Here is a 20,558-nt window from a genome sequence, read left to right as displayed (position 1 = left end):
TTAATCCCCCCGTGGGGTCGAACATCCTTCGACCCCGTCATTCGGCCTTAAATCGGCCTAGCGGGGTTGCTTCGCAGCTCTGGTAGTACGTATCATCGTAGCAGCTTCAGCCAGATTATACATCATTTGCTCGATTTCACATCGAAATACCAGTATTCAAAGGGTATCCAACCGTTGGTGTAATACAGCACTCTGGCAACGACGCCAACAATCTCGTCAGTCATGGCTCGAGGTCACATTGCCCACATACACAATTCATAAGATACATTAAATCTACAACAACCGCAGGAGTTCCAAGTCCTTGGCTACAGCCGGACTATGAGGTGCGCAGCTCTCCAGGAACCGCAGCATTTCTTGGTTCCATTGCTCCCAGCCCGGGGGTAAGGTATCTCGCACGCGGGATTCTGGTGAATGGGATATACAGTAAAAGAGGAGTATTTGGCCGAAAAATCTAGGAGACGGTCAGTCACCGCGGCATGGAAAGGGGGAGCAGATTTGATGCTTGCGAGACTTACTGAGAGCAAAATGCGAATCGGATCGGAATGCAGCTCTTCATCCGGCGGAAGATGCCGCCAACAACAGGCCAGTTCATGGCGTTCAGCAGTCCGCTGCGGATTTGTTCGAGATCATGATCCGTTAATAAACTGGGTATATGGAGGGCTTTGTAGAGGTAGGGCCGACCGATGTGGAATTTGGCAATCATGTAGCGACCACGAAGCATAGCTTCGGAGACGGCAATCGCGGGAGAAAGGGCATGACGGGTCGGGTCGAACGGTAAGTGAGCTTCAGTGGCTGGAGAATCGGCTGTATCGTGGTCTGTAGAAGGGTTGGGTGGATTATCGGAGAACTGCAGGGCAGCAGGTAGGTTGACCCGCCACTGATCTAGCTGGTGGTGCAACTCTGTATTGATGGCTGGACGGGGGAATGTCCCTGAGTCGGCTGTAAGAGGGCTAATGTCAGTCCTGACTCGACGAGCGTAAAGAAGAAGAAGCGATCGACTCACAGTAGAAATACAATGAGTTTCGGATGCGTGTTAGTATTATACGGTGGGCGACCTGCGCAAGAAAATGGTATTGGAAAAATGAATCGTCTATCTCGTCCAAGGACATGGTTCGAGATGTGCCGAAGCCAACGCTTTCGAAGCTGATAAACTTGGGAATTGGGACAAGCTCTTCAAGGCGTGCAAGACCGCTCGGTGGGACATGTAGTTCTTGAATAAGGATTGTCTCATTCATGAGACAATTCCAGTATACTCTCGACTTCATGTCGCCTTCCCACTCGTCGAAGTGAACGTCACGGCTAAGGACGTCAGTCACCTAATCACCATGAGCAGGATAACAGGATAATCACATACTTAGTGAGCATGGAAAGACAGCAGGTAGCAGCACGATGGATCATAGCCCAAGAGTCTAAGGGCCGCAGGATCTGACTGTAGTAGACACTGCAAACGCGCGTCAGAATCCGAGGATCAATCTTATAGACTCGTGGAGTGATCGTACAATGAAAGTAGATAAAATTGGCAGCTTTGCAGATCATTGCCACACATCAAGAAGCCCATGCGTTGGCGAGCCTCGTTGAAGAAGCGTAAGCCAGGAGGTTCTTCATAGACGACTCCCATCCACTCGGGCGGCTCAAACCGACTAGTCCTGCTCCCTGGTAAAGGATAATTTCCCTCTTGGTAAGCGTGAATTGCAATACAGCCTAGGGCCATGATGTTCAGGGCGAGACAGCTTTCGATCGTATATCCGAAATTGTTTTCGATCGCAGTCCCCAGTGTCGAGGCGAAGTAAAAGTTCTTATCAATGATAGGCGTGTAAAGGTTAAACGTGGTGAAGAATGCGTCTGAAAGCCCCTTGATCATGGCCAATGGGAGTGTCTCCAGCCAGTTGTTTCCAGCGTGCGGAGGAAAGGGGCAAATGTACATCGGCAGCATAGGCCTTTTCATTTCGATGTCAATCACGTAGTTCTTTCCGAGCTTCTCATAGGCCTCGAGAAGTCGATTTGGGAGGATGTTTTGAGCTCCAAGCCAAGAGATCACCCCATGCTGGCTGAAAGAGACTGAAACGAGGCCAGTCGAATCCACTGGGCCTGAGGGGAGATAGCTTTGGCTATCATGTTCTAGATCGTTATTGAGTTCCACTGTTCTCGGTGTGAGGCCTTGCAATTGAGACCTCTCTGAGCCCACCGGCTCTTTGGAGTTGAGGTTACGCCGTGTTAGAGGTGAGACACCTGGCGACGTATCTAATGCATGAATCATTTCATTTCGAAGAGATTGAATGTCACCGGATATGGCAGTGGGAACACTTTCGAGTTTTGTCTCGAGTCGATGGAGAGTGCTCATAATCAGACTCAAAGAATGATCCCGCCTATGATGAGTTAGTCTGACAAGTCTATCATTAGTATGTGCCTCGTTGTCCCTTACTTGGAAGTCTTGCGCTCATTATAGACACATTCCAAGCCAAGCGACTTGCATAGTCCACATTTTGGCCGTGATTCATCACATCTGGTCTTTTTCAATCTGCAATTCTCACAAGCCTATGGCTAGATGTTATTCCAATTCATTTTACACCAGAGTTCCTGAAGGTTGTGGTAGAGCGATGTGGAAAGAGTAACCTACCACTGTGGCTATGAAATTCCGGGGTTTCTTCGCCGAGCCCGAGGCCCTGCTGTGCTCCGGGCTGTCATGAGAGAGGTGATCGGGAAGCTCTGGAGTCTGAGAGTCACTGTGGGATAATGACCCTGAGTAGGGACGTTTGTTCATGGTACTGAATCAAGAACAGTTTGGGTATCACGACATTGTTGCTTGAGTGCACTAAATGGTTCTGCGATCCGGATAAGTCGATAGATAGGCGGCTTCATGTGACTCGAAAATGCTCGGTCTGAAACACGTGACAGAATGAAGGGGACGGATATGTTTGCGCTGTTTGCTGCTTGCAGCTGCGATAAGCGGGCCTACCGGCACGTGCACTCGACGGATCGTGCGCTCGCACCGGAGTTTGCGGAGCTAAGTATGGACGGTGCATTTACCCCACGGCACTTCGACCTTGGCATCCTGTGTTACTCCGCACTTTTCAAGCAGTTTACGCAGTGCGGCAACCAGAGTGCAGTCCTGCCACTAGATATGATGCATTGGTCGTTCCGTGGAACTTGTGGACAATCTTTATGTATTCAAAACGATACCTCTCTCATCGGCGAGCGGAGCCATTTCTCACATTTTGTCTGTGGCTCAATAGATCCAGGAGCACTACAAGCCTTTCCGACAGGTTCTTGAACAATCACGTTGTAGAGATGAGATGGCCAACAAGTCGAAGCATTTGAGCATCACTAACTCAGAACTGATGTTTCTCCAGCGAACATGACAGCTTCTATTGAGTCACAGTTCTCTTGCAGAAAAGGGATCAAGGGTTACAGACAGTGTCGTCGGCAGCGCAATGTGGAGAGCATGTTCGGGATGTGGACATAAACGGCAGAACTCAGGAATAGCTTCTAACTCCATTGATATATCATGTTCAAATGCTCGGAAACTCGATATGATACACAATAACATTGCAATTGAGTCAAAATGGCCTCCTCCAATTATAGCGATCATTTCTCTATCAAGAACCTTCCATATGGCGTCGCCTCGTCTCCCGCGCGAGCTGGCCCGCAATGCGTGACTCGGCTCAACAACACCGTGATCTTCCTAGATGACCTCCAAAGAAACGGGCTATTCAACTCGGTCATCGAGCTTCCTTCTGGAATCTTCAAATCATCCACCTTGAATGACTTTGCTGCCCTCCCCAAGCCAATCCACACGCGAGTCCGTCACGCCCTGCAACTGGTGCTACAGAATGGAGTGGAAGAACTCCCCACAGGAAGCACTGCAGACATCAGCGAGGTCCAAATGCATCTTCCCGTCACGATTCCAGCTTATACCGGTCAATAGCCTCACTCTGAAGTACCCATCATAAAATAAAGCTAACGACAACTTCCGCAGACTTCTGCAGCAGCAAGGCCCACAACATCAATGCCGGACGAGCTATCCTCGGCCACGAGAGCCTGCCGCCATGCTTCTACCATATCCCCATTGCCTACAACGGCCGTGCCAGCACGATCTCCGTCTCTGGGACCCCAGTCCACCGGCCCCGGGGCCACTTCATCGACAGGACCATAACGACCCACAAAGAAGTCATCTACGCGCCAACACGCGCCTTGGACTACGAACTCGAATTGGGCATTGTGATCGGTGCCCCTCTGCAGTTGGGCAAGGGGCTTACTGCCAAGGATGCCGAGGCACACATCTTCGGGCTTGTGCTCTTGAATGACTGGAGTGGTACGTTGACTATGCAGTCTCTGTGAAGTCTTTGAAGATTGGTTTTCCTTCCATTGCATTTTTTACCTTGCATCTAGCATAATGTCCAGACAGTGAGTACTTGGCTGAACAAGCGCTACAGCACGCGACATCCAGGGCTTCGAAATGATCCCCCTCGGCCCACTGAACGGGAAGAACTTTGCCTCAACTATCTCACCCTGGATCGTCACCTTGGCGGCGCTGGAGGCGTTCCGCACCGACGGCCCAGAGCCGCAGAGCGCAGCCATCCCGCCGTACCTGCAGGACTCGGGCGCCTATAATTATGACATCCAGCTGAAGGTCGAGTTGGAGACTGCTTCTGGGGCGAGGACAGTCCTGGGAGAGACCAATGCGAAGGAGCTGTACTGGAGTCTCGGGCAGATGTGCGCGCATCTGACGAGCACGGGGTGTAATCTGCATACCGGGGAGATTCTGGGCACTGGGACGGTTAGTGGGGCTGCTGAGGGGTCCTATGGCTGTCTGCTGGAGGTGACCAAGGGAGGCAAGGCGAAGGCCAAGTTGACCGACGATAGTGAGCGGACATACCTGGTCGATGGGGATGTGGTGACGATGACGGCCTTGGCGGGCGAAGGAGTTGGATTTGGCGAGTGCACGGGGCAGATTCTTCCTGCTAAGGAAGTTCAGGCTTAGATTAGTGCTACTGTACAGAAGCCAACTAGGTGATCCTCGTTCCAGACATTAGATCCACCAAATCGAGATGCATGCGACGCAAGCACATCATACTCCTTTGATATAACTATCTGGGGGAGAACCCCCAGACCCCCCTTTCTTTTCAGCTCCCCAGTACCCTCAACCCCAATTCCAATGACATAGCACAACCACCATCTACCTTAGGTATCCACCTTAATCCTCCCACAAAGCACCACATCCTCCCCAAAAGGATACCACTTGACCTCTGTCAACCGCGACGCCGGCACAGCCAACCCACCCTCCCCCACCCTCCTTGGCGGACTCACCACCACCCCGCCCCTTCCCAACCACGTCGGCGCAATCGTCACAATCACCGAACTGACCAGATCCTGATACCTCGGCTCCAGCAACGAATTAATCACCGCCGCCCCGCCCTCAATCATAACACTGCGCACCCCTTCCTCCCGCCGCAAATACTCTAGCACCTGCCTCCAATCGAACTCCCTCCTACCTCTTCCAACCTTTTCCTCTTCCTCCTCATTATTCCCCCCCAAACCCCCCGGGGTACTCACCCCCCAAGGGACAGAAACAAACCTCCCTCCCACTTCCTCCAACACCCCCCGCTGCTCCGCCTCCACCTCCGTCCCCTCCGCAATCAGCACCCACGGCGCCCGCCCCTGCCCCTGCCGCACCATCTCCACGATCTTAGCTTGCGGGGTGATCCGCCAGCGCGCCGAGGGGTCCACGATGATGGGACGCGGCTGGCCGTCCAGTCCGTCGGCGCCGTACCCGCCCACGCCGGCGAGCCGGCAGTTCAGGCCCGGGTCGTCGGCGACGGCCGTGCCGACCCCGATCAGGATGGCGTCGTGGCGCGAGCGCAGGTAGTGCGTCATCGCCTTGGATTGCGGGCCCGAGAGCACGGTGCGCGTGCCCGGCGACAGGGCGAGGGAGGAGTCGAGCGAGGTGGCGAAGGTGAGGGTTGTGAATGGGAGGGTCGGTGAGGCGTTGTGGGTTGCTGAGGGGAATGGTGGGGGGAGGTGTGGTTCGAGGAACTCGCGGTCGGAGGGGGGGAAGGTTAGGGCATCGCGGGGGGGGTCGGTCATGGTTTAGTGAAATGTTTGTTTGGGTGGCCGCGTTGGGGTTGGGAGATTGGTGTATTAAAAATTGTGGGGTTGGTGTGTTGGATTCTTAAGAGTTGTTGATGATATCTTTGAGGTGTGAGGGAAGTGTGTTTATGCTGGATGGGTTGTTTGCGGGGAAAGGTAGCGATGAAAATTTATGGAGCCTTAGGCCAGCAACGAGGCATCAACTGTTAGTGCTGTTGTTACCCCACTGTGGGCGGGAGATAATTGATTTTACCCCTCACCGGTAGCCGTTTGAGGGGGCCTGGGGGGTCCCTTGGCGAACACCTTGAAGTTTTGTCAGAGCTTGCATCTCCTCATAGAACCTAGACATCTCGAGGCTCGAAGTCTGAAAGTCGGAATTTTGATTATTGCATCTAAAATCATGAGAGGAGTATCTAGGCTAACAATGCTATCTAAGAAATGAAAACAAATGCGATCGTGATCCGTGAAGATGTAAAGAATCTAGTTGACAACCACAATATGCACAACCACTTGCTTAGGCGGGAATACCACCGGTACCGAACAGCTCCATCTTGATGCGATCATCAGCGACGCCCGCGGCGGTCAGCTTCTGCTTCACGTCCAGCATGAACGCAGTCGGACCGCAGATGTAGTACTTGGTGGTCGCATCGTCCAGGTAGAGGTCCTTCTGCTTGTCCAGCTGGTTCACGTCCAGCCGTCCCGCGACATCGTAGTCCTCGCCCTGCTTCTCCTCGGCGCCGGGAAGGCTGGTGAAGAAGATAGCGTGCAGGTTGGGCACCTTGGCAGCCAGCTCCTTGATCTGCGGGCGGAAGGCGCGGGCCGCAGAGGTGCGAGCGCCGTGCGCGTAGGTGATCTTGCGCTGAGTCTGGGCCTCGGGGCCGTCGAGGATGGTGTTAAGGATGGAGGTGAGCGGGGTCAGACCGACACCGGCGGCCAGGAGGACAATCGGGCTGCTGCTCTGCTTCTCCTCGTCGGAGAGGAAGAAATCACCGAAGGGGTGAGAGACGCGGACGATGTCGCCCTCCTTCTTGAGATCGTGCAGGACGTTGGAGACGTAGCCAGGGTGGCGCTTGGCCGAGGGCTCGGTGGGCTCGAGGCCGGCCTCCTTCTTGACGCTGATGCGGTAGTATTCCGGCACGGGCTTGTCGCTGAGCGAATACTGGCGGCTCTGGGGGTAGTTGAGCTCCGAAACGAAGACCTCCACGGAGATGTACTGTCCGGGGCGGAAGGACGGCAGAGGCTTGCCATCCACAGGCTCCAGGTAGAACGAAGTGATCTCAGACGACTCGGGCACCTTCTTGGCAATGCGGAACTCGCGGAAATCGGTCCAGCCGTCTGCCTCCTTGTAGAGGTCGGCCTCGCGATTGATCATGATGTCGGCCAACTGCCAGTAGGCGGCACCCCAGGCGTCGTGGATCTGGGGCGTCAGGGCGTCTCCAAGGACTTCGCCCATGGCCTCGAGGAGGTACTTGCCGACGATCTTGTAGTGCTCGGGCCGGATATAGAGGGAGGCGTGCTTGTGGCAGATCAATTCGACCGCGGGGCTCAAAGCACCCAGGTTGTCGATGTTGGAGGCATAGGCGAAGAGGGCGCCAGCGAGAGCGACGGGCTGGTGGCCATTGACCTGGTTGGCAGTGTTGAAGACGGTGTTGAGCTCGGGGTGTGCAGCGAGCATATTCTTGTAGAACACGGTCGTGATGGTCTTGCCATGAATCTGCAAGACAGGCACAGTGGCCTTGATGATGGCAATTTGCTCTTGCGTGAGACCCATGATGTAATGATATCAATATGGCAGGGATGTTCTGATTGATGCAATGTCAATGTGGAAATGTATGTCTTGGAGAATGCAAGGGAGAGAACAATCTCATCAGAGAGTCCACGGGTGTATTTATATGCTAATGGGCAACCAATTGGCCCGGGAGGTCAACGCAAGTGGATATGCATGATGTGGCGGACGAACTTTTTTCATGCGGTTTTTTGAATCGGGCGGAAGAAAACTGACATCTCCGCGGAGAAGCTGGGGAAGAACTGAGTTGGTACAGTTGGTACCTCGCCAACCAGCCCAAATCGAATCAGGTTCCTGACAATGTTAAGCGGAACGGTCCATTCTCGGTCCTGGTGTCTATGGAATGGGTTGGCTCGCTGGATTGGCCCTTGAATGCGCGGCTTGCAGTCTATAGTCGGGATACATTATAGTAGCTAAGACTTTTGCTGCAATGGCCGTTCGTAATGACTCTCCGTCCTAAGACCATATTCCACACTGGGATGTATACAGAGATTAAACACGAAGTCATCAGCGAGGATATGGGACGACCAACCAACAGTCACGAGGCAATAAATTATTATACGAAAAGGATCAGCCCATGTCCGACCGGGAGTTTTAGGGGATTCTGGCGGAGGCCGAGTCTCGGCCGTTGTATGATTAGAGTATGGTTTACCGCAGTCCAGGAACCATGGGTACAAATTGGCATGGTGCGGGTGTTTTGAGTCAGTGGGACTTGGAAAACTTCATCGCGAGGGACGCCATAACTAATACTATGTGCTAACGGTAGGTTCTAGAGCCAGCAAGAAAATCAAGAGACGGAAGAACGGCTCCTGCGGGAATTGCGGAACACGCGGCCGCCCTATCAGAGACTTCCCGACCGTGCTGACCTGGTGTGCACTCATTAGTCAGAAACAGCATCAAATTGCATAATACTTCAAGGCACATGAGAACTGAATTAAACTAATGACTTTACTTAATAAGCTATGTCGTGTCTTCTCACGTGATATGGTGCCTCGCCTGCCTGAAGTGACGGTGACATTAGCCTACCGAAGCTAACCGAATGCGGAATCCCCCGCTGGCTGCCCAGTGCAGTGGCCGGCTGGCACTGTAACATCATCCATCATACAGTGACCTCATCCTCAATGTCGGCATGCGGCTATCTTAGTCAGGATCCTCGCTGATGCTGCTGATACTGACGCTGAACCGCCGATGATGCTGAAGGAATGCTTTGCTGCATCTCGCAGGGCTGTTGAGAAGCCGGTCATCAACACATCAGCACATCAGCTGCCCTTGTGCTGGATTGCGCTCCACTCGAGCCCTCCAGTGCATAGAGTCATATTCGTGGCAACACTCCTCACTATGACTCGGTATCAGTAAAAGAAAGATAACTCTAATTTGCCGATGTCACCTCTCGGTCTACTACGTGACGTTTCGGGTGTTCCTTTCCGGTTCCATGCCCCTCCACGCTTTCTCCAAAGGCATTGTCTGCTGGATGTCACCGTCCTGCTCGAGTTGTCTTTTCCAGGGTTGCCTCGCTCGCCTGTAACTCTGGAACTATTTACCATGCACGTCGTCCTGCTCGTCGCTGTCGTCTTTTCCTTTAAACCTTTCCGCAAGACCTGAGTCTGCTCACTTCCGGTTGCCTGATCAGTACTGATTCAAACTTTGAACACGTCCCATCTCATTATCAATATGCCGGGGAAGACTGCACCGCCGCGCCGGATCACCAAATTCACAAATTGCCGGATTGTGAAAGGTAGCGAGCTAGTCAAGGAAGACCTTTGGATTGACTCATTATCCGGGAAGATTCTCAAAGATCAGGAAGCATTCTACGACTTTCATCTCTCCCCGGATGAGGTCATTGATCTCGGCGGGCGCATCGTCGCCCCGGGACTTATCGATGTGCAGCTGAACGGTGCACAGGGCTTTGACTTCTCTGTACCCCAAGCTACCACCGAGGAATATGACAGGGGTCTGCGCATGGTCAATAAGGGCCTTGCCCGGATGGGTGTTACCTCATATCTCCCCACCGTTGTGAGCTCCACGCCAGAGGTTTACTGGAAGGTATGTCTACGCAAAACAATCCCTGGCTTGCAGATATCGGGACTAACCAGTAGTGATCATTGCTCTAGGTTCTACCCTCGTTAGGTCCCACAGGAAGCGATGCCCAGCCTCAAGATGGCGCCGAGTCACTGGGCGCTCACGTGGAAGGGCCGTTCATCAGCCCCGGCCGCAACGGTATACACAATTCCGAGGTGCTTCGTGCAGCGCAGAGCCTAGAAGACATAGTGGAATGTTACGGCTCGAATAATTTGACCGGGTCATCTCAAACGGTCCGAATGATCACTGCGGCGCCTGAAGTTGGCAACATGCTGGACCAAATCCCATCTCTTACCTCGAAGAACATCATCTATTCGATCGGCCACTCAGACGCAACTTACGAGCAAGCCCTCGCCGCTACCCAGAGCGGCGCTACCATGATCACCCACCTGTTCAATGCCATGCGCCCGTTCTATCATCGCAACCCCGGGGTCTTCGGCCTGTTCGGTCAGACCGACCGCCCGCGTCCCTTCTACGGTGTCATCGCTGACGGCATCCACTTGCACCCGAATTCCATCCGCATCGCTTACAACGCTCATCCGACCGGGCTGGTCCTTGTGACGGACGCGATGAGGCTGTGTGGGCTCCCTGACGGAGTCTATGACTGGACCAACGGGGACCGCATCGTGAAGACCGGCGCACGGCTGACCCTGGAGGGTTCAGACAAGATCGCCGGAAGTTCCGCGACCTTGATCGAGTGTGTCAACAATTTCCGTCGGTGGTCAGGAGCCTCGACTGCGGATGCCTTGAACGCCGCTACCGCCACCCCGGCGCGTCTTCTGGGCTTGGAGGGAGTCAAGGGCTCACTGAGCAAAGGTGCGGATGCGGATCTGATCGTCTTGGATGATGAAGAAGATCCTTTTTCCGGCCCGACCTTGACTATTCGTCAGGTGTGGAAGCGGGGTGTGAAGGTATTCGACACTGAACGTGATGCTGGGGTTCTTCCTTCGAAGGCCTAAGGTCTTCCTTTCGAATATTTCTCTTTGTCTAGTTTTGCCTCGTTGAGCGTCGGAATTGGCAGTCAAACCATCAGATCCGGTGACTAGAGCACTAAACTGTGGGGTGTGACGGTAAGCTTAAGCTACTTGCTTCTTGATATACACTTGCTTCTAAGACAGGGGTAATGGCGCATCGTGTTTTGCAGCATAGCCAAGTAGATATTGAATACAAGAATAGAGGTATTCTATTTTCGCTCTAAGTCTTGCCATCTGGAGTATGATTTTCAGGTGTAGCTCTGTAATAGATTCTGATTGGATGCCTATCTTCTCCGGTGAAGTATTTTGTCTGAGGCAGCGAGGCAGCGAGGCAGCTCGGATGGCTTGTGGCTCCGGGTCACTGGAGCTGTCTTGCGACCTCCACAATCCAGTCAAAAAAAACTCCCTCCGACAATATGCTAAATCATATGGAGTTAAGATTTTGCCAGGGCTCGCAAGGCTGCGGTAGTCCACAACAACAAATAGCCCATCAAGAAATAGCCAGACCCGCCTGGCCCGCCGCCCCCAAACACCCAGTCGTCACGTATATACTTCCGCAACGCCAATGTCAGACCGCTCCCTACCCCGTCCTCTTCTCGCATTTTCACAACCACCTCGGCAAAAATGCAGCTTCTCCAACTGCCCACGGAGATCTTACGGGTTATCATCAGCCAAATCGACTCCCGAGCTTCACTCGCTCGCCTGGCGCGGGTATGCCGATTTCTCGAGGCGCTAGTCGACCCATTTCTCTACCAGTCCGTCTACCTGCGCAATCACGACGGTGAAATATTCATTCGCGCAGTCGAGCTCCGCCCAGCCCGAGCGCAGTACATCCGCGAGCTGCTGATCCACTACCACTATGTCAACGTCCCCAACCAGCAGGAGTACTACCCGCTGTTAGTGGAGAGTCTGGTGCCGACGATCTGCCGGCTGGTCAACCTCCGGCGGCTGACAGTCAAAGGGCTTCTCTACGATGCGCCGCAGGACTACGACGATCCGGACCTGGGCAATGTAGAGAGATTCGACGCTTACGCAGCGGAGTGGTTCCGGCTGTTCGAGCATGCTGGTGGCGCGGATGTCCTGCCTTCCTTGGAGTCATGTTGGTTTAGCCCCAATCCCCTTTTTTCCCTGTCCTAAATACATCACATGATGCTGATTTTCCTCACTAAAGGCCAAATGATCATGGACGATGTGCCCTACGACCCAGAGATCCGCACGGAACTGTGGAGCTTCGATACCCGGAGCGCCGTCATGGTTCACCCTCATCTACGGAACCTGACCCTGGTCGGAGCGCTCGTCGGGGGCCTGGATCCCGCCCTGCAGTACGAGCCGCGCTCCACACGGCTGGAGAGTCTAACCCTGCTCTGCTGCGACGTATCCTCGGACGGTTTGCGCGAGCTGCTGCGTGTCCCCGAGGCCTTGAAGCACCTTACCTGGAAAGGTGTCCCGGCGACAGCTCCCCCGGAGTTCTGGCCGGGAGACCGACAGAGCTATGTCGACGCTATCCGCACACATGCAGCCTCGCTGCTCAGTCTGGATTTGGACTTTTATGCGATTGGTGGACATCATCCGCCGTTGGATTTTCGGCATTTCCGCGGTCTGCGGCAGCTGACGATTGACCCGGGGGTGCTAAGAGGAAGAGGTGATAGTACGGATGCGCATGGGAATGCGCGACACTCTACGGAGTGCCTGCTTCCTGGCAGTCTACAGAGGTTGGTTCTTCGGGAGTATAGAGAGTACAGCGTGCCAGACCAAGAAACCCTGCCGCTCGTCTATCGCTGGGTGTCATCGGGGGCGCTGCCCAGTCTGCGGAGCGTCACGGTTCAATCGGCCAAGTTTTCTCGAAGCGAGATCTTGCATCGTGCCCTGAATGCGAAGATGTGTTTCGATGACGCTTTTCAGTCGGTGGGCGTGCAGCTAGAGTATGAGAAGGTCCGGTCCAGCCTGGCAGAAGAACAGTTTGGGTTTGACTGCCATTGTTGCACGTACGCCTTGCGATGGAATAATGGGCTGGATTATTGAGGTGGTGTTGCACCAGAGGGACATTATGAATCTCCACTGCTGGATATACACAGAAATATCATCGCAGTCCAGTTGTCAAGTGTAGCAGGTTATGCCTGGATGTGTAGCAATCGATAGCACAATAGATCAGTCCTATCACTACAGGCCTACAAGAAGCCAACATGCCTTCTTCAGGCTACAAGCCCAGCAGTTATACTACTTGGTGTACTTTCCTCACTTCGATAACTAAGGTACCTAGGCAGTGTCCCCTCTCGCCCCCTTTCCTCTCCCCAACGCAACAAGAATTCACCAGCCCACCACCTCTCTACCTCCAGCCTTCAAAACTAATTCCCCGTCATAACCCCCCAATCCCCCTCCGTCCACACCAACCGCATCCTCCACCGCTTAATCCTCCACACCCCGCTCCCACCCCCATCCCCATTTACCCCCGCAAAGTCCCTCGCCACATCAACCGAATAAAGTGCCCCGCTCGTCAACCGGGTAGTATCAGGCTGATTCCCCTGACCCGCCCGGAAATGCTGTGCCAACGCCGAGGCGGTCACGGTCGCCGTCACACTATCCTCTGAAGAGAGGTTGATGCGCACATTACTCAAAAAGTGAGTGGTGTCCAGCGGGGCAACGGGGTCCCAGCTGCCGGCCTTGATGGCCGCGCGGCCCTCCATCACGCGGCCGTTGAAGTCGAAGACGGCGTCCTCGAAGAAGGCGGACTCGAATAGAGAGAGGTTATTGTCGTCGTAGGAGAGGACGGCGCGGTAGAGCGGGTCTACGATCGCCTCGCGGAGGGGGAGGGCGGGGAGGGCGGTTGGGGTGAAGGACATGGTTTTGGCGGGGTTGGTAGGTAGGTTTGTAGATTAGGAATTGAGTATTGAGTGGTTCTGTGGCTCTTTCCCAACTTTGTTCTTAGAGGGATTTCTTTGACTTGTTTGGGCTATGGAAAGGCAGGGGGAGGTACTGTAGCGACTGTGGTTGTGGAAGGGGGTTATATACTACTAACCTAGTATACCAATCTTTCGAGTTTTCTAACGGGACCACCGACGGAGATTCAGACATCTGATGAGACCGGCCGTAAGACACAATCTCGCTAACAAGGCCGGAGACCGAAAGGGAAGACCGAGTCTCTTACTGGGTTGTTCGGTCGAGAGGGTAAAATCCGCGACTGATCTCCGTAGCCCTAACCGTGGGGGACGGGCTGTAGTGCCGATCAACGTATGACATGCTGAGGAGATTCTCATCGTCACCTGGAATGAGATGATCACGACGGGGTAATAGACTGGGAAGAGAATCTATGCATCGTGTTTGAGAGGCATAAGCCCTGCAGTGGCGCTTGGGAATTGCTTGTCTCTTCTTGGCTCTCCCCTCCCGTCCCGTGCCATGCCGATCCCGGCCCAGTGGTCTCACAGCATGGCGCCCTCAGCTTCACCCATTCTCGGATCCTATCTACACGGTCTGAACGGGTGTGTGACGGTATACATCGCTCCGTGGAGCCAGCGGGGATAACCCAATTGAAGGCAGCCAGTTCATCCAGGAAGAGGGGCCTCGTTTACATCGAGGCCATCGCAGCAGCCAACGCCCTTTGGCTGGGCCATAGAAAAAGTCAATCGGCGCAAAGCGACGAACTGGCGCTTTGACTTTAAAGAGAAGAGGAGGGAGTCGCTGATCCCAACCAATCTACAACAGTTTACAGCGCTGAACCTGCCGCAATTGCACTTCTTCAGTTCATCTCATATGGGCCCTTTTACCCGGATTCGTATGCCACCACGGAGTATCTCGCCCAGTGCTGGTCACGGATGTTTCGAACGGAATTATTGGTTGATCTCGGGAACATCGAGAGCAAAATGATGAAATCCTCAGATGGGGCTCTGCATGAAGCGGTGGTGACTCTTCGCGAGAGCGATCCCCCTCCGCTGTTGGCTCATGTCGTCTTTGTCCCGAACCATACCGTCACTGACTCGGAGGCTTTCCTCGGACACTCTCTTGCAGCATCTATCGGTCGCGGAGTACAAATTTTCTATCATCGCCAATTCCCTCGACTACACTCCGTCACTACTAGCCATTCAAGCTTGACCGGAAGGCCCTCCAAAGCATTCCTCCTGCCGCGATGCACCGTGTCCTCCTCCTAGGCATCGAGACAATGCCTCAACTACGTCGCGTATGGGAAGAAGTTCTCTACTGTATCTTAATTGATCTATCTCTCTACATTTACTATAGATCACCAGACTCAGAAAGTCGTATTCTAGTTACTTGCTTCATGGAATAATTACTCCATAAACTCCGTACTCAGTATGCAGTCCTCAACTGGCGGAATATACAAGCCGGGACCCACACCGCGGCGTCATCCGGCCCTCTCGGCCACCACATCTGGCAGCCGAGGTCCCTAGATAAGACTCGCGGCTCATCCCCAACCTCTAAAGCATCAACGAGACACACACACCCCGGCACAAAATTGACCGGCTCACCCAAAAGAAAAAAAAAATGTCACGAATGTCCCCCGCGCTCAAAGCGCTCATAAACTCACCCGCCGCGCGACCCAACACCCTTCCAGCGCCCCGCAACATCCAGTCCGTGTACGCGAAGATCCAACAAGAAGCCCAAGCCAAGGGCATCTCGCAACCCTCATGGCTGGCCTTATCGGTGCGTCTTGCCCCTCTCCCAGCGCCTCCCCGGTACCCCAGACTAACACCCCGGGATAGACAGCAACAACAATGACCATGAACTCCCCGGACTCCCTAACCCTCCTCTACGAACTCGCCACCTCCTCCTCCTCCACCCCCACAGAAACCTCGACCTCGACCTCCCCCACAACCGAACCCTCTTCCCCCCTCGCAACCGCCGAACTCATGCGCGAAGTCGGCCTCAAATGCATCAGCTTCAACGGCATCCCGCGCACGATCAACTGTCTCAACGCCTTCCGCGCCAGCCTGCCGGAGTCCATCACCGCCCAACTCTCCACGACCCCGATCCGCGAACCCACCCCCGCCAACATCTCGGCCATCCGCGCCCGCGGCCGCGCCCTCTGGGACAGCATCTACCGGCCCTTCGAGCAAAAACTCTACGATAAGCTGGCCCGCGCGCACCCGGACCTGCCCGTGCACATCCTGAATATGAACTACGGGGCGTTGCTGGCTGATCCACCCGGCAAAGGAAGGGTCGGGCGGGTGCTCACCTCGCTGGTGGCCGTGGCGTGTCTGCGGGCGCAGACGGGCGTCGGGCCTCAGGTTACCTCGCATGTGTTCGGCCTAAGAAAGGCGGTGGAGGATGGGAGCTGGGCGGATGATGTTGAGACGAAGGCGGGCGCGGAGTGGTTGGCGAGTGAGGCGGGGAATGTGTGGATTCTGGAGAGTGTGGATGCGATTGTGGGCGCGATTGGGGGTGGGGAGGGGAGTTTTGCTCCTGCGGGAGGGAGGAGTGGGAAGTTGTGATTTTTCTTTGGGGGTTGTATATAGGTTATAGGTGGGTTGTTGGGGGTAAATGTTTCATGTACTTATTATGGTTGTATGGGTATAGAGTTGCACTAGATGGGATATATATCTTACTGGTTCGTTCAGTTTCTCAGTCTTCTGCTTGCGTTTCTCGGAGTAGGACTGGTATGGCTATGAGCACTACAACTCGGCAGTAGAGACAACTAGAAGGTTGGTATGATTATCAGAATGAACGGTGACCTTCCCTCTCATGAGTCCGTAGCTCATCCCACCCATCCCGGCCTTTGACGCAGCTGCTGAAGGCTCAGTCAGATATCCATGATACCACTAGTGGGAACTAAGACAGTGGGTCATCCAACACACCAACCATCTGTCAATTGCCGATTCGGCAAGTCATTTACAGTGACCAGCTCTCTCCAGTCCTACTGCCCACGGTATTAGGTCAATTCCTACACAAGGCGTGTACTACATTCTCAATGCTTCTATACTTGGCTTTGTAACATCAAGCAAGTAGCCACAATACATCAACTGGGTCCCATAGCTCAGTTGGTTAGAGCGTAACGCTAATAACGTTAAAGTCGAGGGTTCGAGCCCCTCTGGGACCAGCTTCTTTTTTGCTTTTGATTATATTTTTGCAGGTTGGATAGAGGGGCTTCGGCACTTATCGCTGGGTTTTGATGCTGCATCGTTGAAGGCAGACTACCGGCCAGCTCGTGGCGGAGGGAGGTATCTATGTCATCCTGACTACCCTTCAAGTCCCTACGAGCTGTGTACCGTACAGTAGTTACCTCACTGCGCAGTTCCATCCTACCTCCCGACAATCATCTACACCAACTTAACCCCAAGCCCCAGCGCAACGATGGTCAAAACAGTCTAGTAAAAATAGTAGTCATTCTCATTAATAGTAGCCAACGCTAAATCATCATCGCAGGCAGGGAGAGGAACACGACATCATCAACGTCATCAGCATCAACGTCATCATCACGAAAGCCACCACTTCCAAAAAACCAGCACACCCAACAACACGAAATGTCATTCCGGCTTCTGCCCATACACGATATGGACCTTGGTGTAGAGGTGGTTGCTGGGGTCGCGCAGCTCGTTCTTGATCCCGGCCACGAACACCTCGATCTCGGGCCGCTGCCAGCCCATGACGCGCGTGAACAGCGCGTAGCAGTAAGGGCCCATGGCCTCCAGCATGTTGACCTGGTGGAATTTGCCCAGGTCCTTCATCTTGGGGTCCTTGGCCCAGGGGCCTTGGGGGAGCTTTTTCGGAAGTTGGTTAGTGAAAATGTCTCACTGGGAAAATTAGGATTCCAGAGGGTCAGGGATTATTAACCTTATAAATCTCCTCCCGCACGTTCACGAACCCCGCCTTCTCCATCTTCTCCTTCCACCCGTGCACGCTCTGCATGTCCTTGCCGTACTTCCGCGCCGACTCGTGCATGAACTTGATCCCCTCCAGCAGCGTCGTCGCCCTCTGGTGCGTCCCGTCGTCCGAGTACGTGTTGACCTCCATCGAGGCGATCTCGAAGTACCCGCGCGGCCGCAGGTTCTCGAACGCCTGCGCCATCAGCCGGTCGACGTCGCGGATGCAGCCCTCGAGCTCGCGGCCGTGGATGTAGTCGAACGGTTTGCTGTAGGACCAGGGTTGTTCGAAGTCGTCGATCTCGAAGCGACAGTTGGGGGGGACCCTGTATTTGATGTTAGCACGGGGCGTTCTGATTTTGATGGCTGGGGGGAGCTAAAGATAAAGCTCAGGGGCGAGATACTTACCATGATGGTTGAATAGGACTGAGGTCGTTGCCTGTATCCAGAAAAGAAAAAGCCCCAGTTGGTCAGTCATATCGTTCGTTTGTCTGACGGGAAAAAAAAGCGCGCGGTCATAGAAGACTAGGTGGGTAGCTGGATTTACCGATAACTTCTGATCCCGCGTTCGCACTGCCGGAAGATACACCGTATTAGCCATTTCGTTTCCCAGATCGCCCCTCCTCCACTGCAGCTGCAGCCTAATTTCAAGTCTGTGGTTCTCTCCGCAGAATTGTAGGAATCCGACTTACTCCGCAAAGTCTATTGCCCAGATCCCCGTGCCCGTGCCCAGATCCAAGACGCGAGCCGGGTTTTGGACAGGCGCCCGGTGCAATTCTCCCTTCAGGAGCATGCTATAGATGTGATGGCTCTGTATCCAGTGTCGTCTGATTAACATCCATCATTCGTTGTGCGGATCTCCGCCGCTTCCTTCGGTCTTCTCCGCTGGAGATGTGTGCGTATATGTGAGCGTGGTGTACTAACCAAATCGAGGCGATCTTGCTCTTGTTCGTCATTGGGCTGCAACCTTGATCAGTATGGGAGTTCCGAGGTCCGAGGTTGGATTGCGTCGAGAGCGTTCAGGGCCCTCGCAGCAGAAGGAGTTTATCATACTAAAAGATATTCACCCTCATGGTAGGAATGATATCTGCGACCGTTCTGGGAAGGAAAAGGAACCCAGTTAGCGAAGAGGACGAGGAGATGAGGCGACGAGGAAACCTAGAAGTACCTCATAGCTGGGAAACTTATTAGCTCGGGCTGGAAAGAAGAACTGGATAACCAATGTGTGATTTACTCAAAATACATACGCATAGTTCATAGCACTCGATGCGAGACTGGAAGTATAGCTGGCATCGTCCAGCCTGTTAATAATATTAGCATGGTTCTCGTCAAGGGTTGTAGTGGTAGTGATCCAGCGCGAACCAACGGAACGGGGGACGTCAGTCGTGGGCTGGGAAACTTACGAGTCGGGATAAGTGGAGTCATTGTCATCGAAGTCCTGTCCCGCCAGCACCTGCGGGTTAGCTATCTATCTAGTCGGGGCTTTTTGAGAGGGAAGGGGGAAAGGTTTGTTTGACAGAGTCACTGACATCTGGCTCAATGATACTGTCATCAATCTCATGTGGAGGGGCATTGTCGGCGCTCATATTGAAGAAAAACAAAAAAGGTGAGGTGCGGAATATGTGGCGGTAGTGGTGGTAGTGGTGGTGGTAGTGGGTAAGGCGAGAATTAGAATAAATTGTGGATGATGAATTGATGATTGAGCAATTGAGCAATTGAGCGATGGAGCGGTGGCCAGAAAGTAATTACCACCCCGGCTGAGTTCTTGGTAACTTATCGAATGGCCCCGCTAGTGCAAAGTGAAAATAATCAAGTGTCAAGCAGGGACGTTGAAGAGAGAGGATGGATGGATGTATGTAGTAAAATTCCAGAATAAAAAGGGGGACCCGATGGAACTCTCCTAAATTAGTTAAGCATAAAATAGTAACTAATAGATGGTATGTGGTTAGTGAAAAAGAGGGAAGGACAGAGATAAAAAAGAAAGAAAAAGAAAAAACCAAGAAAAAACAAGAATGAAAATCGAATTTCGGAGTAGTAGGAACTCCGATCTTTAAGCCAGTTTTTGTTGAGAAGCAAGAGTAATGAGAATAGTAATCGGATAGGAGAAGGTCATAAGACACCAACAGAGAAGAAGATCCAAGAAGTAAGAAGCCATGCAATGATACGGAGATACGGAGTAGCAATAACAATAATATAATAATAAGGGGAGGGGGTTATTTCATGGGAATCTCAACAGTCGGGTCGGGCTCAGCTGGCCAGTGATGAGATGCGACAAGAGACTGGGCCGAGGAGGAAAGGAAGTTAGGAAAAAAGCCAGACATGCATGCAGCCAAACCTTGAAAGACTGAAGAAAAGGATACTCAGGCAGGGCCTGTTCCCGTCTGTCTTGGGAGTTCTGAGAGCTTTCATGCGGGATAACCGTTTGAACCCCAGTCAGTCGCCCACCGCAATCCTTCGTCGTTGGCTGGCCCCGGAGGAGGCTTCGTACAGCTAGCTCGAGTACGGAGTACAGTAGCGCCCGACAAGCGGTTCCATACAGAGCTTCCTCACTGCTTCACGATGCAGTGGAGAAGGTGGTGGTGGTGGTGGTGGTGGTGGTGGTGGTGGTGGTGGCGGTCGCTGTCGCTTACGGGATGCGAAAAATGTAGGTCCGTGCCGCACTGCTGCTAGAAGATAGATCGTTGTCTTTAGGTTAAGTTGGACGGAATCTGTCTGGAGGCTTGGACATGCAAAAGTGCAGGGGTGTCGACCAGTTCAGTGGCTAACTATACTTGGTACTCCGAAAAGTCTTGGAGGTCTAGGTTCGAGCGAGAGTTGATGACA

At 53.5% G+C, this 20,558-nt stretch overlaps 9 protein-coding genes and 1 non-coding gene across 10 annotated transcripts; 5 read left to right on the top strand and 5 right to left on the bottom strand.

Annotated features, from left to right (window-relative positions):
* Nucleotides 1-99: 99 nt before the first annotated feature.
* ASPACDRAFT_114867 (putative C6 finger domain protein) lies at nucleotides 100-2,854 on the bottom strand. Its single transcript, XM_020195842.1, has 7 exons — nucleotides 2,618-2,854; nucleotides 2,423-2,535; nucleotides 1,500-2,366; nucleotides 1,355-1,441; nucleotides 1,004-1,299; nucleotides 516-939; nucleotides 100-451 (listed from the first exon to the last, which is right to left on the bottom strand). Exons 1-7 carry the CDS (start codon nucleotides 2,759-2,761, stop codon nucleotides 274-276), a joined length of 2,109 nt encoding a protein of 702 aa, XP_020058524.1. The 5' UTR covers nucleotides 2,762-2,854; the 3' UTR covers nucleotides 100-273.
* A 708-nt stretch (nucleotides 2,855-3,562) lies between these two features.
* On the top strand, nucleotides 3,563-4,981 carry ASPACDRAFT_41003 (fumarylacetoacetate hydrolase family protein; the record flags this gene model as incomplete). Its single annotated transcript, XM_020200865.1, has 3 exons — nucleotides 3,563-3,917; nucleotides 3,977-4,312; nucleotides 4,434-4,981. 3 exons carry the CDS (start codon nucleotides 3,563-3,565, stop codon nucleotides 4,979-4,981), a joined length of 1,239 nt encoding a protein of 412 aa, XP_020058523.1.
* Nucleotides 4,982-5,181: 200 nt separating this feature from the next.
* Nucleotides 5,182-6,084, bottom strand: ASPACDRAFT_41002 (RibD family protein; the record flags this gene model as incomplete). Its single annotated transcript, XM_020200864.1, has 1 exon — nucleotides 5,182-6,084. The coding sequence occupies one exon, from the start codon at nucleotides 6,082-6,084 to the stop codon at nucleotides 5,182-5,184; it is 903 nt and encodes a 300-aa protein (XP_020058522.1).
* Nucleotides 6,085-6,601: 517 nt separating this feature from the next.
* fhpA (flavohemoprotein) lies at nucleotides 6,602-7,858 on the bottom strand (the record flags this gene model as incomplete). Its single annotated transcript, XM_020203363.1, has 1 exon — nucleotides 6,602-7,858. One exon carries the CDS (start codon nucleotides 7,856-7,858, stop codon nucleotides 6,602-6,604), a length of 1,257 nt encoding a protein of 418 aa, XP_020058521.1.
* A 1,686-nt stretch (nucleotides 7,859-9,544) lies between these two features.
* On the top strand, nucleotides 9,545-10,911 carry ASPACDRAFT_41000 (N-acetylglucosamine-6-phosphate deacetylase; the record flags this gene model as incomplete). Its single annotated transcript, XM_020200863.1, has 2 exons — nucleotides 9,545-9,916; nucleotides 9,985-10,911. 2 exons carry the CDS (start codon nucleotides 9,545-9,547, stop codon nucleotides 10,909-10,911), a joined length of 1,299 nt encoding a protein of 432 aa, XP_020058520.1.
* Nucleotides 10,912-11,495: 584 nt separating this feature from the next.
* Nucleotides 11,496-12,970, top strand: ASPACDRAFT_1854168 (F-box protein). The gene is made up of 2 exons (XM_020197367.1): nucleotides 11,496-12,025; nucleotides 12,098-12,970. Exons 1-2 carry the CDS (start codon nucleotides 11,551-11,553, stop codon nucleotides 12,946-12,948), a joined length of 1,326 nt encoding a protein of 441 aa, XP_020058519.1. The 5' UTR covers nucleotides 11,496-11,550; the 3' UTR covers nucleotides 12,949-12,970.
* Nucleotides 12,971-13,271: 301 nt separating this feature from the next.
* Nucleotides 13,272-13,766, bottom strand: ASPACDRAFT_40998 (nuclear transport factor 2 family protein; the record flags this gene model as incomplete). The annotated part of the gene is made up of 1 exon (XM_020200862.1): nucleotides 13,272-13,766. One exon carries the CDS (start codon nucleotides 13,764-13,766, stop codon nucleotides 13,272-13,274), a length of 495 nt encoding a protein of 164 aa, XP_020058518.1.
* A 1,654-nt stretch (nucleotides 13,767-15,420) lies between these two features.
* On the top strand, nucleotides 15,421-16,367 carry ASPACDRAFT_40997 (uncharacterized protein; the record flags this gene model as incomplete). Its single annotated transcript, XM_020200861.1, has 2 exons — nucleotides 15,421-15,579; nucleotides 15,639-16,367. 2 exons carry the CDS (start codon nucleotides 15,421-15,423, stop codon nucleotides 16,365-16,367), a joined length of 888 nt encoding a protein of 295 aa, XP_020058517.1.
* A 531-nt stretch (nucleotides 16,368-16,898) lies between these two features.
* Nucleotides 16,899-16,972, top strand: ASPACDRAFT_t97. Its single transcript has one exon. It is a non-coding gene; the product is annotated as a tRNA-Ile (tRNA).
* A 283-nt stretch (nucleotides 16,973-17,255) lies between these two features.
* On the bottom strand, nucleotides 17,256-19,352 carry ASPACDRAFT_76600 (class I SAM-dependent methyltransferase). The gene is made up of 10 exons (XM_020204733.1): nucleotides 19,265-19,352; nucleotides 19,139-19,173; nucleotides 18,978-19,036; nucleotides 18,789-18,835; nucleotides 18,660-18,695; nucleotides 18,428-18,546; nucleotides 18,283-18,308; nucleotides 18,144-18,174; nucleotides 17,707-18,061; nucleotides 17,256-17,633 (listed from the first exon to the last, which is right to left on the bottom strand). The coding sequence occupies exons 1-10, from the start codon at nucleotides 19,319-19,321 to the stop codon at nucleotides 17,400-17,402; spliced, it is 999 nt and encodes a 332-aa protein (XP_020058516.1). The 5' UTR covers nucleotides 19,322-19,352; the 3' UTR covers nucleotides 17,256-17,399.
* Between the last annotated feature and the right edge of the window lie 1,206 nt (nucleotides 19,353-20,558).

This window comes from Aspergillus aculeatus (genome assembly GCF_001890905.1).
Source record: "Aspergillus aculeatus ATCC 16872 unplaced genomic scaffold ASPACscaffold_4, whole genome shotgun sequence".
Lineage (NCBI taxonomy): Eukaryota > Fungi > Ascomycota > Eurotiomycetes > Eurotiales > Aspergillaceae > Aspergillus > Aspergillus aculeatus.
This window is presented reverse-complemented; position numbering and strand designations above follow the sequence as displayed.